Source organism: Periophthalmus magnuspinnatus, chromosome 5, assembly GCF_009829125.3.
Source record: "Periophthalmus magnuspinnatus isolate fPerMag1 chromosome 5, fPerMag1.2.pri, whole genome shotgun sequence".
NCBI classification, from domain to species: Eukaryota; Metazoa; Chordata; class Actinopteri; order Gobiiformes; family Gobiidae; genus Periophthalmus; species Periophthalmus magnuspinnatus.
In genome coordinates this window covers 22,233,828-22,260,934 of record NC_047130.1, presented here as the reverse complement: position 1 = coordinate 22,260,934, position 27,107 = coordinate 22,233,828, and the positions used below count along the sequence as shown (strand labels likewise).

The 27,107-nt window shown below is 38.5% G+C and overlaps 1 protein-coding gene across 1 annotated transcript in view; it reads right to left on the bottom strand.

Annotated features, from left to right (window-relative positions):
* The window catches only part of atp2b2 (ATPase plasma membrane Ca2+ transporting 2), a 143,866-nt gene that overhangs the window by 91,777 nt on the left and 24,982 nt on the right, over positions 1–27,107 (bottom strand). Inside the window, exon 2 of the mRNA XM_055221696.1 lies at positions 15,356–15,931. Coding sequence (XP_055077671.1) covers positions 15,356–15,554 — 199 coding nt within the window. The 5' untranslated portion in view covers positions 15,555–15,931. The remainder of the gene's footprint in view (positions 1–15,355; positions 15,932–27,107) is intronic.

Below are 27,107 nucleotides of genomic sequence, written 5' to 3'. Positions count from 1 at the left end.
AAGACAGAGTACGCACGTAAACTGAGTGGTTGCTAATGCTAACTGGTCTGTGCAAATAGGCTTAAAACTCCAAACATGGAGTTACCATAAATATGAAATATGAAAACGTGTATGATCTGTGAGGAACTTATTGTCTCAGTTCAGAAAAATTATTGATCATGGACTGACATATTTTAGAATCAGCATGGCATGTTTAGATCTGGGGAACTGCAAACCAAAAAAGTGCCTGCAACATTTCACATTGTGGCAAGTAAAGTCAAATAGGGCGAAGTACTGGTGACTTAATTTAGCTAACAAGCAGTGGGGTATTTGATTAAAAGGTCCTATACTACACAAACCTGACTCTTGTGAGCTTTAGGCCATGTTAGAATGTTGTTGCCTTCTCAAAAACATACCTGAAATTGTGTTTTGTTTCATTCCCATGTTTGAGTAACTCTTTATTATTAGTCTGCCTACTTCTCCAAAGCTCAAAATGCTCTGTTCCACTTTGTGATGGTAAAAAAAAATAGGTTACATGGCTTTGGTTGTTGCATAAGTCCCACTTAGTAAAACATGAGGTGATGTCAGATCTTGCTGTAGCTGAAGTAATTGTACAGTAGTCATAGCCCAGAAGATTTAGCTCCGATAACACAGTGAGGTCCACAATGTAAGCTATTTCATTTTTACAAGCACTTTATTCTTCCTTCTCTCCCGAGCATCAATAACCGGAGGCCGGACATTTATAGCATCATCAATGAAATGTATAGGACAAGAGGCTCCTCTGGACTACAGTCTTCCCTCAGGATATCTGCCTAATACTGCATACAGACTGGAGCAGAATGGAGTAGATCAACCGCTAAACTCATGTTCCCTTCAAGGTCATTGCTGCTATACCACAACTGTGCAAGGCCATTGTTGCAGAGGGATGGTTTGATATGGATAAAAAATAATAATAATAATAAAAGCCGATACCAATAACTGATATTTGGTTTGATGTTGTGGCCATAACCTATATTTTGAAATCTATGGCAAAGATTAGGCCTGTCACGGCAAAAATGTTTGAAGCATGATGTATTACAGAGAAATATTGTGATAAACGATAATATTGAAACTACTTTATGTCACTGATACAAAGATAATCCCAGTAAACCAATTGTTAAATACACAGTACCATTAGCAACCATGAGCTGCAACAGGTAAATAGCAGAATGAACCAGTAATTAGCCATACAAGTTATATATTGTAGCCTCTAGAGCTCAAATCTTATCTTATTAAATACAATTTAGCAAAAAATTGTCCCACTATTACAAAGAAAAATGTTTACACCATAAATACTGAGCCCCAAAATATATCGTTCCAGCTTTCATATATTGAATGATAAAGCCTAGCAGATGCCACAACTTTACTATAGTAAAGTTCACAAATTAAAGACACAGTACCTGATTTTTACTGTCTTCAAAATGTAAAAAATAAATCTAAAATAAAATAAAATAAATCTTGATTTTAAATGGTCTGTAAAGGTCCAACATTACTCCTAACTTACCTTCTGCTTAACAAACATCCTAATTTTTCACCGCAATGACTTTACAAGCAAGTATCAGAACTTTCATATGATAGATTGGAGTTTTTCCATCACAGTAATGCAAACAGAAAATAGCATGCAAACAAAGCACTTACTAATTCTCAAAGAATAAAATACAGCAATCTCATTTCTACCTTAAGAGCTGCTTCTACAAAATATCTGTACTAAGGTAAAACAAATTTTGCTCAACTACCACTTTACTTTTTCGCTTTTGTAAAAACAATTGTGTGCTGTGTAAATATTTAGCCATATTTACTGTAAATGAAACAGACCCAGACACTGCTGAAAAAATATCGGGATTAAATATAGACTAAGTACTCAAATATTTATATTGAACCAATACCAATATCTGGGGCAAGTCTCTGATATCACTGACAACTGAAAACCAATAACCCATCCCGAGTCACTTGGCCCACGTCATGAAACAAAATGGAGGTCTATTAATTATAACTGTCCTCCAAGGGCTATCTGTGTCTTGTGTGCATTTGCAGAAGGATGGTGGGATTGCGTGATGGAGGGAGGGAAAGAGGAAAGGAGGGGAGGGACTAGGAAGTAGCAGAGCACAAGAAAGTGTCCTTATTCCGGAGAAGATCCCAGGAGGGGCGGAGATTAAATAGACTGCATCAAGAGGGAGCAGAGGAGGGGGCCCAAGGTACTGCTGTGGCTGGAGGACGAGATTAGGTTGATCATTGGAGAGAGAGAATGATGGAAGGATGGGTGGATGGACGGATGAGAAAAGGGAGCAAGGAGGAGGGCAACAAAATATGGAGGAAAGGAGATGCAGACTCATGTTGACTTCATGCATAATTTGGAAGATTACGACTTCAAAGTGGTCCAAAGCGCTCAGATGTTTTCTAGTTGGAATGTGCTAATGGAAGCTGTGCTCTGAACAGCGTACTCCAATCAAGAGCGCTGGAATTGTATTAAATAGAGCACCTGGATACTGTGGCTAATTGCTGTATTGGAGGAGTATGTTTACAGTTTACTAAAGCTGTCTTTATACTTGTCTGGGTTTGATCCTGATTTAGTCCTGGTATAGTCCCGGTTTAGTCAGTTTTGATGTTGTAATGCAGCTTCAGCATGAAAGGGTAGAAAAATATTACATGAAATGAAAAACTAATTTTGAGTCAGATAAAACATATTGGTGTCAAATGAGCATTTTATGTCTTATGACTAATAGGAAGTTACTTTTGCTGACTGTAATTGAGCTAATGATGGTACTAAGTCACGATGTTTTGAAGTGTGATATATTGCTGAAGTAAATATAGATCATGAATGATAATATTGAAACAATTTATGCCACTGACACAATAACCCAAAAGCAGATTTAAACCACAAAATCTATTTTAACTGTAGTAAAAGCCAAAAGTAAAATTTGTCAACTGGACAAAAAGTTGTAGGAGGGAAGACATTTTGCTGCTCATCCAAGCCACTTCTCCAGTTCTGGCCAGACTGCTGAATCTAAAGGGAGGAGCTAACTATACTGAAACTGGAAACAGCTTTTATTTACAGTTTCTGTATGTAGGCTAGGCCTATTGAGCTACACTAAGTGTGCACTGTGCCTGAGATATAGCACATTAATAAACCCCTTCATGGGTTGTTTTTTCACACCCATTGGCATCCTGGCTGACTCTATTGTTCTCTTTGTTTCCTTTGGGTCTGAGGATGGAGTTATGTATGGGGGGAAGTTGATGTCTAAGGCCCCTATTCCTGTTCAATGAAGGATTGTCTTTCCTAACAAAAATTGCTTCTTTAACTCCCATCTTAAACCATTTCTTTTCTCTGGCTAAGAGGTCTTCAAAGAAGTGGTTAGTGGCTTTGAGATGGAGACTGGAGCTCTCGCGATGGTGTTGGTACATTCTCTTATTGAGTGGCTGTTTAGTTTCTCCGATGTAATGCTCACAACATTTCACTACACTGGATCACACCTGGACGAGAGAGATTACACAGACACATTCTAAAAATATTGTTAGAAAATTGCAATAAAGTTGCAATAAATAAGCAGCAGAATGAAACACATTGCATGTGTAATGAGTCATAGAAGTTATTAAATCAACCTTTTACGGCTTAAATCTTATCATATAGTCAAACAATAAGTTGAAATAGTAATTATTGTGACAGGCCTAAATCAAACACCAAAAAACAACCAAATTACATGGAAATCTGTGACTTTTTTTGGCAACAGTGCAAAACGCCCATACATTAGCAGAAACATGTTAAAAAACGAAGCAAAAGAGCTGTGTAACCACTCCATAAAATGCTGAGTCACTACTGCTAAATTCATTCAGTATTATAAGCATAAGTTAAAATCTTAATTTATTTAACAGTTCAATAAGGTACAACACAATCCTGAGCTCTATATATTGTGTAGTCATTTCATTAAAAGGTGTTAATTAATTACACTCAAATTGAAATTACAATTCAAATAGTCTCAATTAGCAAAGGCTGTGGTTGATTAACATCTTATCCAAAACATATATCTCAACTGAGGTCTTGTTATGTATTCATGGTTTCAGCTTTACATTTACAGATGCAGTTTAGAGGACGTTGGACCATTGCAAAGAACTGATATTTTGTTTTGTGAATTGCCATGGCAACAGTGCTAATTTCCCATCACTCCAAAACCATTAATAAAACCTAGCAACCAAGTGCTGTAAATACATTCTTGTATTAGTTTAACAGTTCATACGTATATCTTGTATCTTATGTTAAAATGTATGTTGTGAACTGAATCTTGACAATCCAATCAAAAAAAAACTGCAATACCTGTACTACAATCACATAGACTGACCTGCAAGTGCATATGTGCAAGGTAGGCCTGAAACGATACCAAACTTTGAAGCACAATATATTGCTACAGAGAAATATTGCAATAAACGATGATAGGATAAAATATAAATAATGCCAGATAATCCCAGTAAACCATTTTTAAAGACATGAGCTGCAACAAATAAATAACCAAATATACCAATAAATAGTCATAAAAGGGACTTATTCACCCCTCCACAGCTCCAATCTTTTCGTTTTACAACAAAAATACACATTTTTGCAAAGAAAAAGTACTCACGATAAATATTGAGGCCCAAAATATCTAGTTATAAGTCGATATAGTAATTATCATGACAGGCCAAGCGAGAGGAAAGAGGTGATGAGAAAGAAAGTTGGCTAAGTACTTCTAACTTTATCTGATAACAACCAAAGTGCATTTCAGCAAGATCTAAATACAAACTTGACTCTTTTTAAAGCGTTAGGAAAGTTGAGACTATAATATAGATGATATCTGAGAGCGATGTGCAGGAACAAGCCCGGCTGAACAAAAAGTGCAGGAGATATGGTGTTAGGTTACAGATATACACAATAAGCTGGATAAGGCATTTTTTTATACCAAGAAAAAAAATGAGAGGAAAACAGAAATTCAGCGTTTGAAGCAGACAGGGATTACAGTGCACAGCACTCTAATAAATATGTCAAGAGAAGTGTTTTCATGAGTATCATCAACAACTTGCTCCCAGGAGAAATAAAAGCTTTGTACAATACATCATGTTGTGCTATCCAAAGCAATATGGTCCGAACAGGGGCTTCCACGCATAGATTTAGCACAGACATGCACTCATTTGAACCAGGAAGTTTTGTGTCTTGTGGTTTTCAGCCACAAGGAGTAACTTTAAAATGAACTTTAACCCCTTTATGGACAATGCACTATATCCCCTATTGGACAGTGAACTTCATATATATTTTCACTATTTTCACACTATATGAACTCTGATCACCTCTGCAATATGAAATGTAACTACTCTTTGTGAATTTTAAATTGTTTTTATTTACTTATTTCTTTACTTGTCAATGAAATAAGAATGTAAATGCAAGATAGGTGTGTTTAACACCATACCGTAAAACATTACAGGCAAGGCAATGACATCTTCCTTGAGAGCTCTCTCCAGAAAAGTTACATAATGCACCTTTAAAAAAGTTTCACATTCTTTGTAGCGGATTGTACTCTACTTTCACTCAAACTGGTAAATCGGAAGCTCATTTTTACCATAACTTTATTATAATTGATTTTAGTTTTATACAATATATGCACATTTTGTAATTTCTACTCCTCAATGATCAGCGTGGGTCTTTTTAATGGAGAGGTCTACAGCCAAACCTCCGTCATCCTCATGCGGTTTCAGACTTTGGAGACTTCTTTTTTCATTATGCATATTTTTGATGCATTGAAAACAGAGAAAACATTCATCCTTTCTCTGAGTGAGCTTGCATCTCCACAAATCTGAGTCCTATTTGGCCTGGAAAAGGGTCTCCTCCTGCTTGTGTCCATGGAAATGTTGTTCCTTTAGCCATAATATTTACAGTATGGTGCAAAACGTATCTATCTCCAAGGAGAATGTTCCAAAGTATGGTTTTAACTTTCTATTTCTGTGGAGTCACTTTCTATGGAATCATGCAGGTGACGTACCACCTTACCAGAGTTACACGCTTTCACTTGACATGACATTGATTAAAAGTCCGTATTGTTTATGTTCAGGAAAATTCATGTAGAAAGAAAATCGTTATCAACCGATAGAGGAAAAAAAATCTTGTCATACCACCCACCCAGCCCTATTACCATTCACTCTCACAATCATGCACTCTGGCCAATTTGAATTCATGCACTGACCTTTACATGCATGTCTTTGGAGAAAACTGAAGAGGTCTCACATTAACATGGACAGGATGAGCAGACTGACAAAGACGGATAGCGCGCTTCTGTTCTAATTTCAGTGCTGCTCAAAAACAACTGTATTTTTATATATTGAAACATATGGCAGATTTGTACAACAGGATAAAAGGGGAGCTCATTTGCTTAGAAAAAAAACCCATTATGTCTACAAAACTTCCACATCTGTCAGGCTTTTAGCAAACACTTTTACTTTTGATCAATGAGGGAGAATCTTCAGTCTTTAGCTTGTCTAATTAAAATTTTGGTTTGTATAATTGACACTACATATGACAGGTTATATTCAACTGTTTCGTAGCAGACGATTGAAAAACACACTGGTTACCACCAGTGAAGGCCGTGTTGTAAATTACGATGCATAAAACAACATGTATGCTGCCAAACCAATGTAAGATGCCATGATATGAAATTTTAGAAGATTATTCATGATTATCGAAAAGAATTTCGGCTAATAGGGGTGGGACAATAAACAATAATATCATGATAAACACTTTGTTTGTAGGACATTTTATATAATCGTGAGAACTGCAAACAAATATTATCATATTTATCTCCCCAGAAAAAAACTACTTGCCCATAATGTTCTCCACAAGATCATAGTTGTTTTCACTGTATAACAAAGTACAATTATATAAAAGTTGTTTAAACATGGAGCTTATTCATAACATTAAAATTATAATTATTAATATCCATAACATGTTTTTTACTGTCAGCAACTTGAATCATTATTGTGATATTGTCATTAATCGCAGCTATTTGGCCATGATAATTGCATATAGGTGAATCTAGTTGTCTTTTATTCACTGGTGACTGTTTTATTGTTTGATTTTCTCACTTTCTGTTGGTTAAATTAACAATTATGTGAAGCCCTCCGAGGCGACTGCTGTTGTGATCTTGGGCTTTACAAAAATAAATCAAATTGAATTAAGTTAAATTGAAACCGGGACCAAACAAGAGGGAAATCCATAGTTTACAGTTTTATGAAATCACTTTCTGAATGATCAAGTAGAGTCAATGTAACACAAACAGCCACAGAGATAGAATTTTATTACTTAGGATTCTGTTCAAGGTTCACATTTTAAACCTGTCTAGCTAAACCAATCCAAGAATCCCATGCATTTTACAACATGTTTGTAATGTTAATACCGACTAAAACATAATATTTTGTTAGCTTCGTTGAATAATTACAGTCCTTAAATTTACCTATAATGCTATTTTCTGCTCTATGTTATGATGTCGTTTCCTCATCAAAAATATACGTGGAGTTGTGTTTTGTTTCATTCACACGTTTAACACACAAACCCTGCATATTTTGAGTTCTTCAAAGAGAAAACACTCTGTTCCACCTTGTTGTCATCTGGTAATACAGGAAGTGCTCCACTGTGTTGTTTTTTTTAACTCCATACACCTTCGCTAGAATCATTTGGATAATTTTCTGTTCTTCCAATCTCACCTGAACAAAAGGTACTAACTACTGCTTCATGAGATCATAAGGTGGAACAGAGCATTTTGAGCTTTCCAGATACGTTTTTCAAGAGGTATCAACATTCTAACATGTCTTAAAGCTCAGAAGAGTCAATTTTGCGCAATATAGGACCTTTAATTGTGATTTTGATCTGATTGTGATTCATCTTGTAGTCCTACGATTAATAACAAATAATATCCGGTTACCAGTACTTAAACGTATTTTCAATAATTAGTTTAGTAGCGAATTCACCAAGTTTTGGACAAAATGGTGTGCTACTTGCCGCACTGTGACGATGTAGGAGAGAATGGTTGAAGGTTATGGATGTGGAGCAGAGCTATTTAGGCTAGGCTGCACGGGGGCCCACTGGGAAGGCAGTGACCGAGCAGCTCACCGAAATAGAAATGGGAGCAGAGGAAAGGAGAGGAAGAAAGGGCTGGGACAGGTACAACAGCACTGATGGAGGGGAGATCTACATGGGACCAGGGCAAGGACAAAGGGAGACAAGACTACACCTATAAAAATGGGAGGATAAAGGGAGACAAGACTACACCTATAAAAGTGGGAGGATTTATCTGTGTTAGACAACAAGGGCATAAATAAAGAGTATGACGGCCAATATGTAAGCATTTCTACTTTTTTATGTTGAGAAAAGTTGTTGAGTTATGTTGAGCAAAGGTGGGTGTACTCTGTTACTTGAAACTGTAATTGTACTTTTCAGAGTACTTTCCAGGAGTATATTTTTTACTCTTACTTGAGTAATATTTTTATTGAAGTAACAATACTCCTACTTGAATAAAGGTTTTGGTCGCTCTACCCACTGTGAGTAAGTCTACAAGTAACAAAAGCTTTATGTTGACAATATGAAATGATTTGAACATTTGTGTTTCTTGCACTGGTCCTACTGATTAATTTAGTTTTAGTTTAGTTTTTTGTTTTGTCCATTAAATTGAATTCACTTCAAATAGAAATCAGATTTGACATCCCAAGAGTTAATCTTACTTGAGTAGTAGTTTTCCCAAATACGTTTTCACTCTTTATTGAGTAATTTCATGGACCACTACCACTTTATTCTTCTACTTGAGTAATATTATTTTGAAGTAATGTTACTCTTACTTGAGTACATTATTTGGCTACTCTATTCACCTCTGCTTCTGAGTCACAAAACATACAACTTGAAAGAAAAATAGCTCTTAGCCGAGTTCATATGTTCTACCTATGTTACTACGCAAAGTGCTTTTCATCAAGGAATCACTCACCCACTCACTGAGTCATACACCAGTGAAGAGAAACAGACAGCAGGTTAGTTAGAGCGTCTTGCCCAAGGAAACAACAGCAATCTTGCATCGGTGGGTGAGAATTGAACCACTGCTCATCTTATTCGGGTGAGTTCACACTTGTCCTTGTTTGGTCCAGGTTTGAGCCTAGTTTAGTCCTGACTTAGACTTGGTTTGGCCCTCATCTAGTCCAGGTTTGGCCCTCATCTAGTCCTGGTTTATTCCTGGTTTAGTCTTGGTTTTGTCTGGGTTAAGGCCCAATTCTTCTAATGTGACGTCAGTGCGAGTGTGAAGCCTCCCTAAGTGAATATAGTGTGAAGAATGGGGGTGCACAACTATTTCAAGAGAACATCTTGCAGAATTTAGCATCAAAATACATTTACATAAGATGGCAATATACAACAGTGTGCAGTGACATTTGTCCTTGTTAGCTTAGAGACAGTTCCATTAAATAAAGACGGATACTGCAACAGCCAATGAAATGCTAAAAACTTTGGATTATTACTTCAAGGAGTTTCCACCATTACAGTAGAAGGCATTTAGTACCAGGCCAAATCTATAGCAGCTATGCACTTGAGCCGTATTTCTGGGTTTCAGATGACATCACAAAATTCTATAGGCCAATGATATTTAATAAAAATGGGGTCAGCTAAAATTTGCTGAAATGCAGATTTTTATTTTAATACAATGAGTAATTTGGTCTAGTCACTAATAGAAATGATCTTGTGAATTTCACCTTTGGATATTTCATGGCAAAGTAAAATGTAAGCAAGAGGGAAAACTGTCTTTAGCCCCCATCTGACAGTATGACATCACATTGTAGAGTCTGAAAACCACCAATACTCCTGACATGAGTCATTGGTCCCTATATTTATGCCTTGCCTCTTGTATGAGCACCCTTCTGTTTCCCACAACATTAAAGACCATCTCTGCCTTAAGGACCACTTTATGCTCTTGAGCCAAAGGATGCTGCTCCATTCTATGCACCCTGCGTTCACTTTCTACAATTTGATGGTCTCATAATTTCAGATGGAGACCAGAAGCCTACATAACTCTATTCGAGATTCACTGTTGTTGAAGGAAATGACCAACCTTAAAATTCACATGTTGAACCATATCATTATTTGTTAGGGATTGGATTTTACAAACTTGCCATGCCGAAAATCACATTTTTAGGATTGAATAATAGTACTATTAAAAAAAAATGATTGAAAAGATGCTGAACTTTGTGCCAGTTTTTGTTTCATGTGGCTCCAGAACATCTCCAAGCGTATCAGAAAAGTTACACACTGCACCTTTAAATAACAAATTCTTCCACTGACCTCTGACCTGTCCTCCAACTTGGTGTTAAACTATAAGCAGTTTTGAATGTTGTGATGCCAAATGAACACAGCCTGTAGGTGTTGTACTGTACTAACTATCTGTCCTGTCTCATTTGAGTAGAAGCAGGTCAGAGCACATAGAGAGGCTGCATCCAGTTTGCCTCCTGTTCAGAGAATCTAAGCCAAGGCCTGACATCCCATCTGGCCCCTGAATGACTCACGGCACTCACCCTTCCAAGCGCCTCAGGGAAATGCTAGCTTGTTCACCCCATGCTAACCTACAAGGACCGCATCAGTAACTACAACCAGGCGCAGGTATACTGTACAGGGCTGCTTAGTGATGGCGCTGATAAGTACATTGTGAAACAGGAGCTAAAAGTGCTTCTACTAGTAAAACTACAACTATCACTACTGCTCCTCAACACAATTGTCAATGGAGAACCACACTTCTACTACTATTCCTACAATTACTACTTCTACAACTAGACATCCACCAATATGTGTTTTTTCATTTCCGATGTTGATACCGATTGTTTCACATCCAGAGCGACTGATAGCAGATAAGCTCTGCTGATATTTCTAAGCGGATATGTAGGAACAATTTTGATTATTTTCCCCAACGTCTGTTATTTAAATTTACTACAAACTCACCCACAGCTCTTTTTTACCATAAGCCTATACACACAGCTGCTGTGCAGTTATAACTTCACACTAAAGTGTTCAAATTAAGCTTTTCCTGTACTCTTTAGGCAGCAGGTTGGCAAAATCAACAAATCAGGAGAGATTTAAAACCAATAAAAAGGGCAAATATTGGCCCAATTATCGACCAACTGATATATCATCTATCTTTAACTAGTACTATGATACTACTACAGCTGCTATTAGAACTACCACTACGCTCTACACACTCTCAAAACATGTTAGCAGTTAGAAGATTTTTATATAACCAACATAGGATACTTTGAGTTGGAAATACATTTTACAGCCATAACCTTCAGGGGTTGTATTAGTATTGTTACATAAGGACTACCGTGTGTGGTGGAGGTCAAGGTTGACACCTTTATACAAACTTGGCCCTCTTATCCATGACTTAAGTACATACAGACATACGTGTACATTACGCAAGCTATTCATAATTCATGTGTGTCTATAGGTGACCTAATTAACTACTGGTCTACACTACATGGCTTTTCAACACTAAACGATTGCAGATAATACAGAGCAAGAGCATTACCCAAGAGTCTTTGCTTGTGACCATCACAATACTGTACAGCTCTTTTAATGGAAAAATTACATACGCTAAAATCAATACAAGTTTATGTGTTGGTTAATCGTGCCCAATTTACCATCAGCCATATCAGCTAGCAGTAGTTTGGTTTTCTTGTTTCAGTTCCTTTATTAATATGCACAAAAAAGACAGCTATTGTTACTGTTAGAATTCAGTTTTGACAATGCCACTTAGTTATTTTCCATGATGACAAATCCATGTGATTGTCTTGAGAAATGTGACTGCACTTATTCATTTCACTTGAGCTGGGAACAACAGCGGCTATATTTAGACAGTAAACCATTGCTTCACATGGCCTTTTTGTTTCCAATGCAGCTAGTATAGTGTGCGAATAACGCCTGGGGGTTTTTATGCATTGAAATGAATTGAGGTCGTATTATCTAACCCTAAAGCCCACCAAGCAGATTCAGGGAGAAATAAGTGGGCTCTCGACTGCCACTGAAACGCTGATAATTTTACAGTGCTCTATGGAAGCGCAGTGGCTAATGGTTTCGACTGGTTTCATCTCTATGCTAACACAGTCTTTGTAATGCAGCGGGCCCATTCATGCAGTGTTACTAAAAGGGCTTGCATAGTCAGAAGCCTAATAGGTTAACCCTAGTCAGGACCTTTTAGTGTCAAGTAGTGAATTGCGGGATAGGGGCAGGTTACCCACACCACACATGATGACAGCGTGCCATACATATCCAGCGCTAATCGAGTAGAACGAGCGCGATCGCATTTCTGAGGGGCATATGTGATGTGGCAGAATGCATTAACATTAACAAACACCTGGGATCACATGGTATTACATTAAACAGCAAGTACCGCATTTAAACAACATACATTTAAATGGGTATTCTGAGAAATGTCAAAAATGACTGTGTAAGTATCAGATGCGGAGTTGTGGCAATGGACTAATCCCTGAGTTTGCGTTAAGGTTTCATTAGATTATGTTGTATTTTGATCATTCTTGTTTTTAGGGATGTGTGATATGTCAAATTTTAATTGTGATTGATTGACACTTTTATAGTTGTCAACAATCAGCTTGGGTGATTTTAGTCGAGAGGTCCACAGCCAGTCCTCTGTCAGTAAAAGCATGTGGCTCAGACTGTGTTAAATGGTAATGGTTGAAAAGTCTGTATTTTTATTTTTAGGAAAATATATATATATATATATAAAAAAAAAAAAAGTTTTAATTAGACAAAATTCTAAATCACAAATTGATAAATATGACAGGAAAAAATTGTGATGAACTTTTTTCTCCTACCGCATTTTAAACTAAAAATATGCCTAAACTAAAATAATGACTTCAGTTTTAATTAGTTTATCTGTTCAATAAATCTTCTGGAGTGGAACAATGAATCGTTATTCAGGATAATATCCTTATCTTATTTAGCTTATGTGCAGTGGTTATAAACGTATTGTCGTCACATTCACTTCACATTCTTACAGCAGAAAGTTTATTGTGAAATGAACATGAAATTACACTGGATAAGTCTGTCTTGATTAAATATACTATTAACTAAGAAAGTGACGCAGATATCTAGTTGAGTCATAAAATGTAATAAGGACGCACTTGAGAAAGATACCAATTTCATGTCTGTGATTAAAAAGACTATTATATTCCTTGTTCTAACTCAACGCATTTGAATTTCTTGTTTTAGTGATGTGATGTGATGTAACATGGCCATAATGGCAATAGTAATCATTTGAAAGTCATTCTATCCAACGTTTACTTATTGTTCAGTGATTGGACCGATTTTCTCATTTTCTTCCTGCTGCCTCTGACTAATCTAAGTATAACAGCAGCTGACCTAGAAGGGCTGTGATTGGACAAGAGGAAACAGGAAACTCAATCCAGGAGCAATGTCGGCCTATCAGTTTACGGGCTTCCTCTGATGTCATACAGGTGACACTACATGAATACAGATCAATGGAGAAGGAGGGACTGCCAGTGTAAAGTATGTGACCAGCTCCTGGAACTGTTTTAAGAGATACTTCACAGTTAACTTTATATTTAACCTTGTACTACAATGGAATATGTATAAACTGTATGTTACTGGACAATATCAGATTATTATAGCGAGTTATCATACCTAATGTTAATGACAGTATATGCTTGCAGTGCACTCTAGTAGATATGGACATTCATATTTATGGGATTCAGAATAATAAAAAATTAACAATTAAAAACTAAATTTGATATCTTTTGAATGGTAAAAAGTCCCCAAATTGTCGTATAAAAGGTTGAAATCCAGGAAAGAATGCATCTGCTCAAATAGCTCGTAAGGATTCAACTAATAAAGGCATGCTTCAAGAAAAGTGACTCATTTTGCACAACTAAGCTTACACAATTACAAATCAATGCATGTTGTGTGACTTTTGTGAAATGTATAGCGTTATTTTCAAATACACATTGAATTAATTTGCATAAGGAGAGCAAAACACATCTCACTGTGCAGCTCTTGACAGAAGCCGGTCCAACCTTAATTTGAATGAATACATACACAGCGATAGTCAAATGTTAAATCAGATTATAGCTGGCTATAAGTCAGGCTTCTCTTAAAATCAACTATTACTATCATTAACATGCTTTACCTACATACAAATTGGTATAAATCTGAAGGATTTGTAATGAAATAGCGTAGATTTAATGTAATGTACACAACCAATATATCAAATTCATTCAGTCCTTTTTATCTACACGAAACAGCCAGGTAGCCAGTTCCAGTTCTTGCCTTCTCATCCCAGACACATGCCCAAACCTCCCGTGCGTTACCCAAGAGACCCACTCCTTAATAGAGCTATGGCTGATTGGTTGACAGGACGGGGGAGCGAGGGGAGAGGGGGAAGAGGGGGGCGTGTGAGGGTGGTCCGGTGCGGTGTGGGGGGAGGGGGGGATCACTGTGCATACTAAACAGCAGTCCAGCACCAGGAGGCTGAGCAGAATTTTCATTAGCCTCTTCAAACGGGACTCCCCTCCCGCTCGCCTGCTGCTGTTGTGATGCTGTGCTTACGCATTTCACCAGGTGCGTTACAAGGTCCCCGCATCTCCGCGCTTCTACATTATTCACACCAGAAACGCCAATGTATCTAGGGCTGCGCGATCGTATAGGGAAAATGTGAAATATGCTTCGTCAATAGAGCGATAAGAGCAGGAATAATCAAATGCCAACAGTAGAGGAGCCGGAATGATTAATAATACAAAAAGGGGGTTTGTAAATTCCAACACTCAAAGCAGAAGGCTTCAATAAATCTGGGTAAATGTCAGTTGCATGGAGGACCATAATGCATCAATCTAGACTGAGATACAAGGTGTTCCTGGTGATGTGGACAGTGCAATTTGTGCTACTGTAAGATTTTGAAAATATAGACATCTGAAGGGCTACTATTCTATTCATTATTAATGTGTTTGGAACTGTATTAAATGAATTTGTCATATGGAAAAATATATGATATGATGATGCTCTATAGATTGTGTTTGACAGCTGAAAAATGTAAAAATGTAAATAAATAAATACTGCAACTTTGACAGACTATGTTAAACCGCTATGTAACAAAACCAATTGTTGTTTGCCATTTGGAAATTGCATATGATGGTGTGAAAACTGCAATGTTCTGTGTGCCCCTCTATATGTGCGTGCCTGAAAGTGTTATAATAACCCAGAGAGTGCAGTCCTAAATGTCAGAGCACTGGAGCAGAGGGGTGACATTCACGTGAAAGCCCAGGCAGCACTCACCTTCTGTGGGGGAGGTTTTGAGGCGCTTGCACAACCCCTCCACTCCACTGTAGTCGTCCTGGATCTTGACCACCGCCTCAGAGCCGCGCAGTTCCATGAGAGTCCGCAGCTCCATGAGAGAGCAGCCGAAGCCCGCAGCGTGGCCACCCTCATTTCTTTGGTTCTTGGCATAAAAATCGCTGTTCGACATGTCCCCCATGATGTCGGCTTGTCACGTCAGTCGAGAACAGTATTCGTTATTGCTTTATAGATTAGAAGAACTCGCCGTGGTGGAGCTCTCAGAAAATCGCATCCAGGTAGGAGGCAAAAATATACATAGATTTATTATCAGAAGTGGCGCTTGAAGGCAGAGATTGAGGGAAAAGATAAATCAATAGATGCCGTCTGGCCTCAGAAGTGAAAAAACAGAAGAGCCGGAGAGAGGAAAGGAGGAGGGGAGCATCCAGGTGAACGTGGGACAGCCCAGTGGTCCTCTTCACGGCTGCAGTCCGGCACCGCTCCATCTGTGGTGCCCCATCTCTGCTGCTGCTGCTGCTGCTGCGGCTGCTGTCTACATGGTGGTCTCCCCCATCATTGCTGCACAGACACAGAGACACAGAGACACAGGGGGCAGGTGTTAGTCTGGGTGCTGCTCCGCGCTGCCTCTGCCTCCGCGGCTAACCTCATAGTGAGGACACGCGCTGCTGAGAGAGGGAAGAGGCAGGGGGCGGGGCCAGAGGATGCTCCGTTCTGCTGCAGAGAGGAGGTGTGAGCGGAGCTGCCGTGACGACACACAGGCAGAGCCACGTAACGCAGTGCTGTCACTGCTGCCTCTGGTCTCTCCACTCACACCCCTCAGCCCCCCTCCGCCCGCCTCAGCCGCCCTTAACCCCCCTCAGCCCTCCTCACCCTTCTCATCCCCCTCTGTGCACCGATCACACTGAGAGCAGCAGGAGGTGAATGCAGTAAAAGACACCAGACAGATCAGACTGCCTCTGTATGCACTAATCTACTCAATGTTTCAGCAAAAGATTCAGAAAACACAATAAACCACCACTTTTGATCGATCTTTTAAATTATTGTTGCTATGGCAACAAACCTACCATTGGTTATGAAACAGCTCACCACAGTGGCCCATTGTATTTTACTGTAAAAGACCATTTAATCAAATCCATGTTTTTATAATTCTAAAGAGCTGCCTTTCTTTTGTCAGCACAAAAAATTTAATACAGAGGACAAAGAGTTTTCATTCTATACACCATTCACAAAAGACGTATGTGAAATACAGTAAAATGCCACCGTATGGGACCCAGTAAATACAGAATTGCATTCAAATAGCTGCACTGTTTCACTGAGGTAACAGATGGGTAACTGTGATAAGGCCGGCGGTGTAGTATCTGGCCCTGCACCAGAGAGCACAGAGGACAGCACATTATTGACTGGTCACCAGTCATTTACATCTGAGCACTTCAATCAATGGCATCAGTGACACAGCAGGCCCAGCATTGATCCACTCTTTGAGATGAAACTAAACAAGGTTTGTCATTATATTATTAAAGTGACTACAGCCTGACACAGCCTCCCTCCCACTGCACACACTGGACACTGGACACATTAGACATGTACACGGCAGCATTACCAGAGATGCAGACAGAATTCACAGGATAAATGACTCCTTAATGAATGCATTATTAAACTCTGTCCAGATGCAGACACCTTTTTCCTCTTCTCAGAACCTGCATGACACCTCCTCTCTGATTCTCTCACACTCACACACTCAGACACTCGGGTTTCTATGCTTTTCAGGGACATCACATTGGCTTACACTCACTGTTCATTGCTGAAAACAAATTTCCCTCAGGGACAATAAAGTCGATTCTGATACTAATTACATAATGTTAACCTATTTTAACCCATACGTGAGTTTTAAATCATGTTGTTGATCTAATTATAAAGGATTTATGTCATGGGGACCTGATTTCCATCCTCATAAGGGAGGCAGGTCCCCTTTAATTGAGAGTGTATATATAGATATTAGTCCCCAAAGCCCATATGTTCTCTTTGCTTTTACAGCGAGAGTGAATGAGAGCTAATACTCATGTCATTGATCTGAGGCTGATCCAGAGGGCGCCCCCTGCAGGTGGACAGCAAGCACAGCAGGACGCTCCTCCCTGTGGTTGTCCATCTGTGGCTCTGCAGGATCACTGTCCCACAGAGACTCAACAATGTCACCTGGACACTTCCACCAACACACGATTAGAGCAGGAGAAACAAACTCACTTAAAGTTTATTTTAATGAGCTTTACACAGGGCTGCAACTAACACTATTTTAGTAGTCGACAAGTCAGCATTTTTTTGTTTTTGTTTTTTGAAGGTCTAGTAGGATTTACTTTCACTTTCACATAGCGGATCAAAACAGCATGTGCTAGTCCATGGTGATTTGTCGCTGCTGATCTAAAATATCCAAACTTGTGTGTAATATTCCCCTGACAGTTTCTTACCTCGTCCACTTAAACACCTCTCCTAGTCTGCTCCTAGCAGCCCTCACATGCAGCAGGCATCTGAATAGGTATCAGCTTCACCAGATTTGTTATTATCTGGGAGATTCGAACCATGGCACCTCAACCATAGTTCCTGGGTTACATGCATTTAGAAAAATTGGTTTAAATTGGTCACTTATTCAGTTTTCCTGGCATGTACGAAAACATAATGGCTGTTAGTCTCTGCAGTCTCCATACTCACTGTTGCTCTAGGCTTTAGCAATTAGCCACAATCTCAGTCTGCCTCCCCTCCCCCCTAACTGAGAAAATCAGCTGCAGTGTACGTGCAATTAATCACAATATTACAAATTTCATATCAGCCCCATATAGATTTATGTCACAATATATCACCAACCCTAGTCTCAACTACAAAGTCAATTTACTCTTTAAAAACCCAGAGGAGACAATATATTTTGACTATTGCATTGATTTCGCAAATTGGAATTATCCAAACTGAAAAAAAAAATAAAATCTTTCGATTCTGATTTCAATCTGTAACTGCAGAACTAGTCACATTATTACATAACTGTGCAACTTAGAATCCACTGAGAATGACAGGACGATTTATGCGGGACATGCTGACATCATTAACAATGAGAAATATTTCCAGTCTGAATCTATTCACTACTTTTCCTAAATGGTTGATGGATCTCCTTCTGCTACCTGCCAATCAGGTTCAAGCACAGCTCTGAAACTTCAACAGTGCCAAGTTAAGCATCTGCTCCAAATAAACGGTCTCCATGGAAACGCGGTGTGAAAGCTGTGCGTGTTTGAGTGTAGAAATGAAACATAGACAATGACAGGTAAGTCTGAGAACCAGATGAATGCTTTAAAGAGACTGACAATGACCACTATACTGTGCTAACGCTCTCCTTAAATCAAGTATCAATGCTTACTTAGCTTTGGAGTGGGCAATAACAACTGACCATGGGCTAGTTCAGTTTAAGGTATTTATTCACTCTACACTTGGTGGTGGCAAGTTATTTTTATAGCCACAGCTGCCCCAGGGTAGACTGAAGATAGGCTGCCAATCTGTGCTATCTGCCACACCAATCGCTCACTAGCACACCACATTCATCATAGGCAAAACTGTCTTGCCAGAGGACCCCACTACAGTTCCTGGTATTCTCAGCGGTCTCCCATCTAAGCACAAACCACGAGCACAAATCTTAATCTTTCAAGATAAGCTGAGATCAGACATTCATCAGGACCATCACGCACTATGAGAGGAACTCATTGCCTCCCTCAGCTGACTGTCCCATCTTACCTGAGGTCCTAAACCTCTTTTATGCCCCCTTTGACAGGGAGAACACTGACCCTTTCCTGACAACCCCTCGCCTCTACTGACCCTTCCCCAGTCCTGAGCACACATGAAGTATGACGTGCCCTCCGCAGCATCAACATCAGGAAAGCAGGCAGACCCACATCATGGCTCTCTTTCTGCTTCAAAACAGCCATAACAGGACTTGTCCCTAAATAGTCCAATGTGTGGTTCTCCACCTGCACTAAGGCCGACCAGCAGGCTCTCCAACCAGTGGTGCAAACAGCGAGGAAAAACCTTTGGGACAACTCTCCCAGAGATGGGTACCATCTACACCACTTGCTGTCTGAGGAGAGTGCACAACATCCCGTGTTACCAGCGCCACCCTGCTCATCACCTTTTCTACCTGCTCCCTCAGTTAGACGGTACAGGTCCATACCGGCCAGAACAATCACACTGACCAACAGCCTGTATCCTCCCCTCTCTGCACCCCCTCCACATACACCAATACAATAACACTGGACTTATAAAATACTTCACATATCTGACTGTGTGTTCCTGTGAATCACTTCACTGCTGATGCCCCTTATAATGCCACTAAGACTGCCACTGTTTATTACATATGAGCTGCACTGAACGTCATTATTGTGCTAATATTTACATGGGGGTTATTTATGGGGTTATTGGACGGGACTTGCACCTTCGGTGTTGCACTTTACATCAAAACTATGCAGTGTCTGATGCACTACATAATTTTGTTGTTTTCTATGACAATGAAACACAAATCTTGAATCTTGAATCTGAATCTGGCCTTGTTTAAGTGTCGATGAATAAAGGGATTCATCTATGACTATGTTTTCTAGAAAAAGTGAATCTTTTTTTGTTTTTTTCTGGCATACAACAATAGTGATATTACTTTGACCAAAATACACTGCTCACTGAATCTCAAGCAATCCCTTTTCGTTTTGGGATGCTGTGATGCCTAAAGCTGGTGTTAAATTCTGCTGCTCAGCCATTTATATCTTTAAATTACAAGGACATCAGAAAAAGAGGGAATGTAATAGGGCTGTCAAAAGTATCAATAATCATATTACCCAGCTTCTAATCGATACAAAAACTAGTATCAAAACAAGATAATTTAAGTATTGATAGTGAAAAAATATTAAATAAAGAAGCAAAAAAAATGTTTTCTGAATAGTTTTAGAAATGTCTCCATCTATATCACAACTAAAGTAATATTAAACACTGAAAATTGGGTTTTGTGCTAGAAACTGGTACTGAGTTTTTTCCTTGATAACAAAATAGACTATTTTATTTTAACAACACTAACCTGTACTTTGGAGAAATATTACAAGCTAAAATAACAGGGAAATGTAAACATATGTACTCAAGTGAGCCAAATGAAATGAAGGCTGTATAGCAGAGGGATGGTTTTGCTTGTGGCTAAGCTAACTTCAAAGTAAATGATGCTCGAGCCTCTATTTCTGGAAGCTAAAGCCACAGTCACACCAACAAACCAGTGTGAACAAAGCTGTCTCTTCAGAGCAGGAAAAGTAGGCCAATGTCAATAGTTATTTACTGTGAAATGCAAAACTTCACATATATATAGTTACATAAACATGGAATGTGAGATATGTTGCAGAAATTACTACAATAATCAGTAATATTCAAACAGTTTCATACTCTTCACACAATAGCCCTAAAGCAGGATAATTCCAAGGCAAGGCAAGGCAAGTTCATTTGTATAGCACGATTTGTACACAAAGTAGTTAAAAATCTTGAATCTTGAACCATATCATAAAAACACTGGAATAGCAGAATGAAATATCTATTGAGTCATAAGCATTTGACTCTCTGAGAAAAAGTTCCCCAGTAATGTCAAGATTACAATAAATATCAAATCCATCTCTCATTTATTGCACAATAAGTCAATATATTTAGAATGGTGACCGACCTATGTTCTCCTTCTAATTCATTTAACTGCAATAAGTGGTCAGTAGCAGCTGGTGTTTAATCAAAGCAGTAAATGTCATGGTCATTCATAAATCAGCTGATGTGAGCAAAATAGAGACACACCTCCTGTTTCCATGACAATGGTGTTTAAAGGCATATGTTAAACTAAATTACATTAAAGAAATACAATGTGAACAACTTTATATCTTTAAAGTCCCCACAGTAATAAGAAATAATGTTATATTCTTAGATGATATGGGACTCTGCAGTTCTGAATGTCTGCCTGGCAACTATTTTTACAGTAAATTCATTCATTATTCAGAGCACTTACACTTTGGCCACTGGCAGTTCAGGTATTTTTCCTTTTTATATAGGCTACAATAGGTATAGCACATGTTAAGTTTAACACTAACAGTAAAAAATTCACATTCTGGAGCTCAGTGAACTCTCTGACCCTGACCGTTCACTTATTATAGTATACATGTATGTCTATATCCTCTTTAATTACACTGTATAAATATGTTCTGTGACTGTAATATCTTTGGCAAGAAGTACTTTCATGTTGTGATGTTGAGCTCTTTCAGTCTAGATTCAGATTCACAAATTATTTTCATTTGAATGTTATTTTCATTTGAATAACTTGATATCAAATCATTTTTAGTATACCTGCCTCTTCTGGCCTATTTTCAATATTTAAGCTACTCATTTAGCCCTCTGTAGTTCAAACAAATGATAAGGACTAGCAGTAAAAATGCAGCATAATGCAAAATCTAAAAACTAAAAATCTTAATAAAAGTCATACATGGTTTCAGTGGGTGGGGTTACCGGCACTCTCATTAATAAAATGTCATGTAAACAGCAAAATTATCTAATTTTTTTCTAATCATGGTCCCTCTGACCAATCACATTAGATTTCGTGATTTACATGTAATTCAAAGATCCTAAATTACACAAAATTTACTCTTTGAGCTTTAAGCCATGTTATACCGCTGTTACCTCATCAAACACATACCTGGAGATGTGTTTTGGTTCATTTACACATGTTTGAGTAACCCTTTATTATTAGTCTGTCTACATCTCCAAAGCTCAAAATGCTCTATTCCACCTTGTGATAACTTGTAGTGGTAGTTTTCAAGTTAACAGCTCCTTTTACCTTTAGTTCAGAAGACTGGCAATTCCAGGCTGGAATGATTTAAATGATTCAAGTGAAGGTGTATGGAGTTTAAAAATACAATGGAGCACTTCCTGTATTACCACAGGACATCACAAGGTGTAACAGGGTGTTTTTAGTTTAAGACAAGAACGCAGCCTAAATAGACAATGTATTAAAATAATCTTAAATGTCCAGAAATCAGATAATGATCAGATTTTGCTGTGCATGTGAACATAGCCATCGTTAACAGCCTATGCGAAAAGACATTTGTTGATTCAACAGTAACTCTCCATTCTGAATGCTGCATCCCTCCCTGCTCCTGTGTGAGGCAGCTAACTGGAGCCAGGCTGCAGTCCCACTCCGTCTGTGTCAAAATGTCCTTGAGCAAAGCTATGCTACACTGTCCCCAGCACTGGCACACAGCCCCCCCTGCCTGTGAGGAGAGGCACCGCACCCTCCTCTCTGCAAGGGTATCCAAGCTGCATCTTACATCACACTGAACAGCAAGCCCCCAAACACTATCTACTAATGGTGGTGATTAACTTTACAGGAGGTCTAGAACAACAAAAATAGTTTAAAATGATTTATGACAACTGCAGCTGGTGAGACCACCTGTCCCTCTTTTGTTTAGGGTTGCACGATTTTGGAGGAAAAACAAACTGAGATTAGATTAGTTATATATGTTTAGCAAGAAGGATTCTGTTCAGAGGTCACATTGAAAACAACTCCGGGATCATTAACATTTGACAGAAGACTGAAATATGAACTGATAAATGAATACAAGAATAACATGCATCTCAGGTTTGCAGAGGGCTAAACAAGACCTATTAACTATATTTAATTAAATAAAAAGACAGGATATTTTGTTCTTTGTAGAGGACATCCTATTATTTAAGTACTTGCAGCCTTTGTCATTTGATAATGATTCATTGTGGAGCTCTACTTTTGGTTGCCCTACACAGCTATTCAGTCCTGTCCCTTGTTAAAACTATTTAGAGAATGCCCCATTTTTTCACTGATTACACCTGACTTGTATTAAAACTGAGATTTACATAGAAAAGAATGATTTTAATTTTAATTTTATTTTTTTATTTTTTTTTGCTGGGTTTCAGATTACTTCATAACATCCCATAGGCTAATATTATTTAATACAGATGTGGGACAACAAAAATAAGCATTGTTAAAATGCAGATTTTTGTTGTAAAAAAGTGAGTTCTTGTCTTCTAGTGACTAAAAGAATTGATCAGGTTCAACATTTGTGAATTTACCTTTTGGATATTTCATGGCAAAGTACAATGTAATCAGCAGTGAAAACTACAATTTGAGGCAGTCACTCTAACTGTAGTACCAGTCTATGTTGAGAGAAGGACAGTTAGGTGAGTGGTTACATAAGCTGCACACTACATCCTTCACAGCCACCATCAGAGCTATTTAATTGGGCTGAGCGCTGACATGCTAACAAATACTGGAGGAGAGAAAAGGATTATTTTAGATCTCAAAGCGCAAGTTGAAACAGACTTGAAAGCGGCTCAAATCCTGACAAAGCAGTAGTTACACTTGGAGATGTCTTGGAGCAATGAACACGGGTGGGAGCGCATGGTGGGTCGGCCCATTAAAACTGATCTATCTTTTAGGTGGTAGACTTCACTAACACACTACAAAAGATGACAGAATGAAAAAGGGATTTTATAGCAAAGGGCAGAGTAGAGCTTAAATCTTCTAGCACTGGAATCAATCTTAAGGTGCACTCAAACTAGCACTCAAACCCCATCAAAGCTGGGGTAAATGTGGATAAACCTGATGTTAAACCTGGACTAGACCAGAGCTAAACTTAGATTCGTCCAGGACAAAACCAGGACTAGAACAGGAGCAAACCAGGCTCACACTTGCACATAGATGACATAAAAAGTGTGACTAAACTAGGACCAAATTCAGATTGAATCCAGGACTAGACCGGAACTAAACCAGTAGACCAGGAGCAAACTAGGCCTACATCTGAACTAAACTAAGCTCAAACCAGGTCTAAATCAGGTTGTGAACACAACCTTACATTGCTCACACTTTCACACAGACCACGTCAAAATTGGGAATAAACAGGGACCAAATTCAGAAGTAATCCTGGACTAGACCAGGGCTAAAATAGGACTAGAACAGGACCAAAGCAGGCTTACATGTGAATTAAACTAGGCACCAATAGGACTAAACCAGGATTTTTAGGTACCAGTTGGTTTGGGTCTCCATTAGGCTAACACAGACGTAAGCAAACAAGCAGTTGACTGGGCATAGTTCTCACATTAAAAAGACGTGACAAACTAAAAAGACAGACACACACACAAACTAAAGGTTACAGAGGCATAACCCAACTTTTCCACTGGAGGATCTCCATGGAGATGTCACTGCTGTGCCTGGAATGTTCCACAGTCCAGCTTTACATTCATCCTTCTCCACAGCACATAGTAAGGATGCATGTTTTTCAAGGTATTTTTGAGCAATTAAACATCTGTAATTAAATAAAAGTAACAAAGAACATTTGAGGCGAAGCAATAACATCTCCATGGAGACAAGCAGGTGGAAGTAAAGTTAGATAATGCACCTTTAAATTTTGCTTTAAAAGCAACGATTTAATGCCTTACACTGAATTATGATTCCCCTTCAAAGGCTCTCAATGTGACTGGATGTGTTTGTTTTTTAATTAATAAAATATACTATGTTCTGAAAAATCTAAGAAGTTGGATATTACACCAGCCAAGTTGGATATTGCACCTGCCAAGTTGGATATTACACCTGCCAATCACAATGCAAAATGCCAACTTATCTGCAGAGTAAACCATTTTATTTTTTGACCTTCACCATTTCCTATTCCAAAAAATTTTGTTTTTTCTATTGCACCTTCTGTTCTCCATAAACCACCACTGAACAAGAGCCCCCCTGAAGAGATGGTCTCATTTACAACACAATCAAGTTCAACTGCAAACAAATTATTACATATGGGAGGTCAATTCGCAATGCATTTGCCCCCAAACTGCCCGGGCGCCCTGTGCTGCATATTCCAATAAACAGCAATCTGTGGCTGTTCTGCTTGTTGTGGACTTAAACTCAAATGGATGTGCGTCAGCCCTGTTTCAGTCCTGTTTGAGTCTTGGTTGAGTTCTGGTTGAGTCTTGGTTGAGTCCTGGTTGAGTCCTTGTTTAGTCCTGGTTTAATCCAGTTTCAGTCCTGGTTTAGTCCTGGTTTAGTCCTGCTTTATTCCTGCTTTGGAATTATGGTTCCTGGTTCAGTTCTGGTTCATTCCTGGGTCAGTCCTGGTTAAGTCCTGGTTTAGTTTTGGTTCAGTGGTTCAGTCCTGGTTCAGTCCTGGTTCAGTCCTAGTTCAGTCTTGGTTCAGACCTACTTACGACATCATTACCTTTAGAGAAGAATTACAAAATGGGATGATAAATTCACCCAAGTAGACTTCACTAATCCACAGCAGTGACAAAAATCAGGGGTCTCAGTTAAAGTTGTGTTTATGACCAAACAACATCCTGCAAAACAAACTGAGTCATTCCTGATTCAAATGTTAAACGCTCAAAGCTTTGGTCCAAACTGCTGTGTGCAATGCCTCCATCACTGGCCTTTAAAACAACACTAATGCCAACATATGCTGAGATAAACTTGTGCCAGTGTGCTAACTACAGCGACCAAGAAACACTTTTACTATTTACAATAAGAGTAATAGGATTTAGAAGTCAGAAGAAACAAATATTAACAATTATTATATAAAAATGAAAATTTATTGTACAATGAGTTAATATTGTAATGATCTGATATTTTGTGTTTATGCCGACAAGTTGATGTGAAGGTTCTGTTGGTCAGTCACTGGTCTGTTTTGGAGACTGGCTCTAGTGAGCTGAAACTGCTGTTGTTTCACTCTTGTTTTGGCCTGAGCTATGGCCAAAGGTAGCCCATGTGTTCATGTTCAAAATAAACAAGAAATTTGGCATCTTTCCTTACACCAGAACCCTACAATATTTTGATTATGGTGACAGACCTATTTAGTACACTAATACTTAGCAATCTGACAAAGAAACATACATACATACATACACACATACACCCATACACCCCCCCCCCTATATATATATATATATATATATATATATATATATATATATATATATATATATATATATATATATATATATATATAGTTTCTTTGTAGGATTGCTAAGTATTAGTATTATGTTTGGGTTTTTTTTGTTTTTTTCCGATTATATTGTGCCTTGGATCATGACCTTCAGAGCCACAATTACCACATCACTACAGTTACAACATTTATGTGGCAAAACCTTCACTCTACAAGCGCGTTCTCAAATGCATTGGACTTGTGTACTGAATTATGCAGTTCATTTTGCATCTTCTTCAGTTATTGCTCCAGGATAAGTTTAAATTATATAACAGAAACCTGATTTTTAAAAATAATTTGCAAATCTAATCATGTCTGCAACATTTGGGAGAAAAAAAAACACTATTTGTTATTTTCCAAATTTGTTCAGATGTTGTTCTGATTGACAGTAGTTTAAAATGATTGTTGCTAAGGCCTATTCGCACTTGCAGTGGTAGTCACTCATTACCAGTTACCATTCCCAGCAGTCCCACTGATTCTCACTGTTCACACGTTGTTGGATCCCAGAACATTCACAAGTCTCCATGATGCTCACACTAGCCCCAGAAACCTCAGATACAGAGGGCTGGAGGCCTCGGAGTGATGCTGAAGGACTGCAATCTACCACCTGTTTGGCCAGCCTTATTAAAATATAATATTGTTTATATACCACTTTTTTTTCTTAGCACTTTACATCAACAAATTATCCACCCATTTCCACA